Raw genomic sequence first — 7732 nt, forward strand, 5'->3', positions numbered from 1 at the left:
TATCGCGGGACAAGCATTCACGATCTCGATCGAGATGATCCTCTTCACGAGGACGATGTAGGTGCTCGCGCTCAAGATCCACGCAACGCTCTACAATCTGTTGATCTCCTGCTGCTGCTCCAAGATGAATCACGCATAAACAAGGATCTCCCGAAAGACAACTCCCAGAGAGGCATCCTTATAGGTTACCCCCTGCTCCATTTGCAGCTTGGGGTATCCTAGGTAAGCGTTTGTCTATGTGACGCTCACCCATGTGTCACCTACTGACACAACGCGCTGCTCCCATCCCGAGGCTTCCATCTCTGCCTCCAGTGAGCACTTATAGCCCTATGGTGCTATAGAGGCCCCATAGGCTTCCTCTTCCGCTCTGACCATCAATTGCGCGTCAAATGGTTACATCCATGCGTGAATCAAGCCCTTTAACCCATGAGTCGCCTGATTCAGTGCGTGAATCAGCCGATTTCGCTCACTTTGGCCTCGATTTCATGAGTGATCATGAGCCTAACTCCCCTGGCAAGAGCCTCCTCAATTGCAAGATCTAGCAGCAGGCCAATACCCTTCCCATAAGGGTTTAATGATCCCCCGAACAAGTTCACGGGCATTTCAGTATTACCCGATCGTCCGCTATGGATAACAAAAGAGGACCTTCTCATGCCCTAGAGCTTGTCCCCTAGAGCTTACCAAGCTCCCAAAGCTCCCAAACACCATCCCACCAAAAGGCGTTCTCCTCCTCCATGGCTCCCGAAAGAAATCCCAGACCTGACGACAGTTGGCGAACTTCCGTCTTGGTACGACACCTTGGTGTTTACCCTGCAGAGGTCTTAAGTCGGCTTGGGACTTCCACCCCTTCACAACCTCAACAGCCTCAGATGCGATCCACTCCTAGTATCCCACTTGAGAGTTTGGTATCTTTTGTGTCCTCCTCTGCAGGCCCTTTGACCCTGGGAGGAATCCTGGTAGGTTAGTCGGCCTAACGTCCCTCCAGTGTATCGGTCATCCCCGCCTAGACCTAGAGCTGAGGACAGGGTACATCCTTGGTTAGCTCAAACCTTTAGACAACTCCCTCTTACTCTGATACGTTCGGGAGACATGCTGATGACACGGCAAAAGAGGAGGATTCAGCAAGGTATACCACTTCACGCTCATCAGCTCCAACCTTGGTTGAGCAGGGATATAGACTCATCGTGGGTGATCTCCCTTCAACCTTTCAACCCTCAACTCTTTGAGATAGTTCATCCGGAACACCACCCGGTATCTAGACCACCCAGAGACGAGCAATCTTCTGTTCCCGAGTCTCACGCAACGACTGAACCGCAGGCTCCTCCCAGACCTTCAGGATGGAAGAGTCCTAGTTAGTATAGTATAAGATCAATCTACAAGCTGTCAAACCCTGGTACCACTCCCCAGGAAGGCAAGGCCGTGGTCCTGGACCTATTATTTGGCACCCAAACACCCCTTAGGAATGACAGGGCCCAGAATGAGAGCTACCTCACAGATAGCAGGCACATTTAGCTCTCTGAGGATAGGCTTGCTCTTCATCCAGAGCTCTTCCACTTCCTTTCATCTTGCAAATGAAGTACAGTGATGCCTCAGGATACGAAAGTAATCCGTTCAGGATACGGTTTCGTATCCTGATTTTTTCGTATCCTGAGTTGCGTTTTACATGTAAATAGCCTAATCCGTTCCAAGCCTTACAAAAAGTCACCTTTTCTTTCATAACACGCTAAACTGTAGTAATAAACATGCACTGTAGCCATTTCTATCATTCAATAATTAACCCAACTGTTAAAAACAGCCTAATCCATTCCAGAAACCACCATGAGATTATTCAATAATGTAGTTATAGCCTAGTTATCCCCTCCAAGCCCTAAGAAAACGGTCCATTTTCTTTACTACTGTATAAAAGTTACGGTACTGTATGTAAAGCATTTGGATCAGTGAAGGTGTATTGTTACCTGTACACCTAAATTAAGGGTTGATACCCTGAATAAAAAGGTACTGTACTCTCGGTGACAAGTTGGGATCTCGTAAGCTTTTCGTATCCTGAAAATTTTTTCGTATACTGGGGCATAAAAATCTTTGTATCGCTTTTCGTATCCTGAATTTTTCGTAAGCAGAAACTTTCGTATCCAGAGGTATCACTGTATTATGAGTTTGAAACCGAGCCCCTTCTTCCCCATACCCTCGACCCCTCAGTAGAATCCCTTACTAGGGGTCTTTCCTTGCAGAGATTTTCTATATTTAGAGCCTCACCTTCTGCAAATGAATTCCTCAGCATAGAGAGAGGTGCCAAGTATGCCATGCAGGCTGCTTCGTAAGATCCAAGGATTTATCCAAGGAATCTACAAGACAGTCATTGGAATCTTTCCTCATGTCTGGTACCTGTATATATATATTTATATGTGTATACTATATATACATCTATACAATGTATAGATAGATAGATATGGACTCTGGAGTTCCTTTCTCACCACATGGTTAACCTGTTGCCAAATGCAATCCTAAAAAGAAGGGTTACAATGATTGAGAGATTCCACAGGCAGGTGCCAAAAGCTGAAGTTGCGCAGCTTAGTAACTCGACCCTCGAGGGATCCGCTCTCTTCAACCTGGAGGAGGTAGAGAGGGCAGTTGATAGAGAAAATCCTCTAAGGATTCTCTCCTCCATAGGGTCATGATTTCCCAGTATTAGGAGGGCTCCTCAACCTCACAGAGATCTGCCCAACACATCAAATCCCTTGAGCCAAGGTGTCTAAGTGGCCCATTCAGGTTAAAGAACAGAAGGGAAACAAACCTTTCACTGGAAAGAGAGGTGGTAAAGGAGGCAGCTGAGGTGGTCGCTCCCGCTAGGGAGGGCAATTCTCTCATCAGTCCACCGGTAGAAGGATGCCTGCAACACCTCTGGCAGAGGTGGCAGTTCCACCGGGCAGATCCCTGGACGATTGCAGTGACCGGCGTAGGGTATTGCATCCCGTTCATACAATCTCTTCCTTCTCTTGACTCGGGATCCAATTCCACTGTGGTCCTATACAAAGGGATCCACAAAAGACCTGGCCCTTTGAGCTGAAGTCCAGACCATGCTGCATATGGGAGCTCTTCAAGAGGTCCTGGATGGGTCTCCAGTCTTATACAGTCAACTCTTGTGGAAAAGGCGTCTGGAGACTAGTCATAAATCTCTCACCCCTGAATAAGTTTGTTCTACAAACTCTGTTCATGATGGAAACGGCAGCCCATCATCCAGGCAGTAAGACCATAGGACTTCATGTGCACACTGGATTTTCAAGGAAGTATCTCGGATTCATACAAGAGGACAAATGTTACCAGTTGAAAGTTCTCTGCTTTGGTCTCGCAACAGCACCCCCAGTCTTCACCAGTGTGTTCGCCCTAGTAACATCTTGCACTCACAATAACGAAGTTTGTCTCTTAAGATACCTCCACGACTGGCTGATTCTAGCAGTCCAGGTGATGACCCTTCTTCATCACTGAGACATAACTTCTCTAGTTTTGTCAAGATCTGGGGATCATTATAAATCTCAAGAAGTCATCAGTGCTCCCCAGACATCAGGATCAAGTGATAGGTGGCAGAGGAGAACCTCCTCGGATTCTTAGATCTTTTCGTCCCTTCTCCGCACTTCATCTCTAGGCAGATGCATCAAAAGAATGAAGAGGGGCCCCACTTGCGGCATCACACAGTCTTAGGCCTTTGGTTCGAGTCCAAAAGGTACTAGCACACAAATCTCTATAGAGGAGAGCAGCCTTCCTAGCTCTCCAGCAGTTCCATTGGTTGCTGGCTAGTCACTCTGTTGTGTTGATGAGCGACAACACTATGGTGGTGGCTTACGTAAACAAAGAAGGCGGTACCTTTTTTCAGGCCCTATGTCATCCAGCAATAGAGATAATAAGATTGACACTGGTGACCCTATCACTTCACTTCATTCCCGGCAAAAGGAACATGCTCTTTTCAGCATGTGGAAGCGTCAGACGACCTTCACCGCCTACTAACTGCAAGATGTGAGCCACAGATGACTTGATACGTTCTCCGTCGGTCCTGTGGTGGCTGCACAACAAGTGGTTTAAGAATACTTTGGGCTCTTTGTTGGACAAGTAGTAGATGAGTGAGGTAATTGGTTACCCGGAATAAGTCTGGGATGAATGAATAAGAATGACTGGCTCTTCATTTCTTCACTTTCATGTGTCCCTCTGCAAGCTGGCCTCGTCCTCTGTAGGTGATAACCATTTCCCTTGTGTAACTTAGTATAGTTTATCATTTTATACCTGTTCATAGTCCCCAACCACTCCCTACCTACCCACTATAGATGTTAGGTAGGGTTGCCACCTCGCATTAGAAGTCTAACGGCTACCTTCCAGCTTCGACAAAAGATAATCCCTGATAAATAACTGTGAGTTTGTATTAATTAGGAAAAATACAAATTATTTCCAAATTTGTCATATTTTATAAAGATTTACTAATTGTTCATTATACAGTACTGTACAATTAGAATTTAATGGGTGTACAATTTGTAACTAGTGCAAGTTTTACTTGAAATATTTTACTGCATTAAAGGAAGTTATCTATAGAATGAACAAAAACCCCTGTTTAATGTTTGAACTTAAAATGGTATATATTTTTTTTAATTATATCCCCACTGTCAGCATTAATATTTTTTTTGTAGTGCAGTTGCACTCTGGTGTTGAATAGGTTCCCTGACTCTATTTCTTTATATTTTTTTCCAGGAACTTCTGACCAAACACAAGATGCTGTGTGCTGAATTCCTGGAGCAGAACTATGACCGGGTTTTCACACAGTATGAGAACCTCCTCAATTCAGAAAACTATGTGACACGTAGGCAGTCACTTAAGCTACTTGGGGAACTTTTATTAGACAGACACAATTTTTCTGTGAGTAGAAGTTGTCCTTTTTCTTGTAAAGAAAAGAAAATATTTATCATTTTTTGTAAAGAAAAGAAATTGTTCTTTTTCTTGCAATGAAAAGAAAAAATTTTCCTTTTCCTCGTAGAGAAAAAAAATTGTCCCTTTTCTCGTAAAAAAAAAATTGTTTAAGGAACGGAAAAAATTGTTTTTCTTTTAATTATTGTTGCATAATTTTGACAAAATGAAAGTGTTATCTACTAGAATTTGTTTTTATAAGCAATATGTTAAATGTCAGACAGTGTAGCATTATTGTAGCTTATATTCTGTTAGGTTACATCTTTTGCACTGCAATTTTGTATTAGAAGAATTTTACTGATTTGGAATTTGTCTAAAATGTATTATATATTGGTTTTGTGAATTTTCCCATGTTTAAATGGGGAAAACCCTTAAATATAGGTTTTTCTATCTAAAGTCGGTTTTTATTTTTATTTTACAGGTGATGAAGCGGTATATTAGTAATCCAGACAACCTTAAATTAATGATGATAATGCTAAAAGAGAAATCAAGAAACATCCAGTTTGAAGCCTTCCATGTGTTTAAGGTTTTTGTAGCCAACCCAGACAAGCCTCGGCCCATCCTGGAAATCTTATTGCGAAACCAGGACAAGCTTGTTGAGTTTTTAACGCGCTTCCATACCGACCGCTCAGAAGACGAGCAATTCAACGATGAGAAGGCATATCTCATCAAACAAATCAAGGAACTGAAACCCCTCCCTCCGGACCAGTAGTATTATTTCAGTTAAATTGAAGAGGCAGCAATAAGAGAAGCTCAGGTTTCCCCTGGGCTGCTGTTAAGTGAACATTCATTTATTTCATCATTCATGGTGAGAAGCTTTATTTTTTCTGGAAATTCAATCAGCTTTCAAAGATTAAGAAATCCCAGCCTTGCCCCATGAATGAGCAATTACACAATGTTTAGCTTCTCTCCTCTGTAATATGCCTTAGTGATAACCTCAAGTTATAACTGAGGGAGAACTTGAGGTATTGCTCATAGCGGGACCCTTCATAGTTGCTGCTGAACACACACACTTTGCATCAAGGACAGGCACAGCACAGTTCAAAGCAGGCATTCTCAACATGACAGCATTGATGATCATCGTGTTGGGGCTAAGTGAAGAGGTTGTTGCTCCTGTATTCAGCTAACCTCTTACTGTTGCTGCTGCTGTTGAGGGTAGCGTTTCGGCTCTTAATTTAGAGTTTATAGTTTATATATAACATATGAGATTGGTCTAGAGAAGTGGCTTTTGAGAGAAGTGGCATCCATTGCAGTGGAGATATTTTTTTTTATATAATTATGAGTAGCTCTCATGGTTTGCTTGAATTTATTTTTTATTATCATTGATGTTTTGCTTAGTAATGTGATCCATCTTTCATAAATGATTATAGGTTAATATTGGACTCAACTAATACTAATGGCTAAGGGTAACACTTGCTAACGTTTCAAAATTCTCAATTAGGGTACTTTACAAATTTGATTGTTTTTTTTTTGAGCTGCCACTGGTAAATTTACATGTTATTGAAGGACAAAATACTTTTTATAACTTTTGTATATATATAATGTGTGCAGAAAGGGGTGTGATTTAACAGAACAGCGTTGGTGGTCACTTTAGACATTCAGTTTTGAAGTTTGGATTTCTTTGTTTCATTCATTATTTATTTTTTTTACTATTTTTTTACAGTACATCAGATTCTTAATGTTTCCAATTTAAGAATCTCTTTGATCAAACAGTTTTTTCTATTTATTTTTACTAGGCTTTATTTTATCCTACACATACAAGAATAAAAACACCTTGCATTGTTTCAATGCAGGCAGAGATTTTGTCATACATTATACACAGGCGGTATTGTATAGTGTATGTAGAAGGAAAAAGGAAATTTATTTAAGAAATTTTTGGTAGGTTTTTAAAAGACCTATATTTATATATATATATTATATAAAGCACGTAGAAGATATGTGAATCTTGATCTTGTTCTTTCATTGACTAAAGAGTAAAGCTTGTTTAAATATGGATTTGCAAAGTTGAGCCATTTATCATTCAAGGATCACTTTCAAAAGAGTTGCATAAATAACACGAACTTCCAAAAGGAAGCTGAAACCACTTATTTTTCAATTTTAGAAAGGGAGATGCAGTGAGTGTTATTTTGAAATGCTCCCAAGCATTCATTCAGCTTTATGGCTATGTGATATTTATAAACAAAAAGGAAGTGTCTTAGAATTTTACATCACTTAGTTTTCTTTTGTTGAAAAGGTCATCTTGAAATAAGTATGCTACTCAAAAGTTTCTGAATGTGATTTTCTCCTTATGCTCAGTTTATTGTTATTTCTCTAATGATTAGAATTTGATTTTTACTTTTAAGCATAATCACCACTGTTAACAATGTTTGTTTGGAGTATGTAGGGTGCTTTATTATTTTGTGGGCAGTAAGTAATTTGCATAAAATGGTTATCAAACATATTTTAGCACATAATCCAAGGCATATTGAGTTTCGTACTTTTAATCATTTTTTTTCATCAATTGGTTTTAATTTATATATTTCATAATGAGAAACTATTGGCTAGTGAATCCATGCTAAAAAATATAACTAAACAAAATTAGGAGAGAGATGATTTACCACACTACCTTCTGCAATATTTGTTTTTCACTGAAATTTCTGTCATTTTAATTCTTATTGTTACAGAGAAATCTAATAGAGAGAAGAAATTCAAGAAAAAAAGGTAAAAAAATATATTACAGTAGTACCCAGGTTTACGTCGGTTTGGCATACGTCGTTTCCAACTGTACGCCGGTGATCCTTAAATATAA

General features: G+C 40.4%; 1 protein-coding gene across 4 annotated transcripts in view; it reads left to right on the forward strand.

Moving 5' to 3' along the window:
- Mo25 (calcium binding protein Mo25) overlaps window positions 1-7524 on the forward strand; it is a 70806-nt gene extending 63282 nt beyond the window's left edge. For all 4 annotated transcript variants that reach the window (XM_068355424.1, XM_068355421.1, XM_068355425.1 and 1 more), the window contains exons 6-7: window positions 4732-4896; window positions 5366-7524. In XM_068355424.1, the coding sequence (XP_068211525.1) occupies window positions 4732-4896; window positions 5366-5656 (456 nt within the window). In that variant the 3' untranslated portion in view covers window positions 5657-7524. The remainder of the gene's footprint in view (window positions 1-4731; window positions 4897-5365) is intronic.
- Window positions 7525-7732: the final 208 nt, after the last annotated feature.

The sequence above is a fragment of the Palaemon carinicauda genome, chromosome 31 (assembly GCF_036898095.1).
Source record: "Palaemon carinicauda isolate YSFRI2023 chromosome 31, ASM3689809v2, whole genome shotgun sequence".
Taxonomy (NCBI): Eukaryota; Metazoa; Arthropoda; class Malacostraca; order Decapoda; family Palaemonidae; genus Palaemon; species Palaemon carinicauda.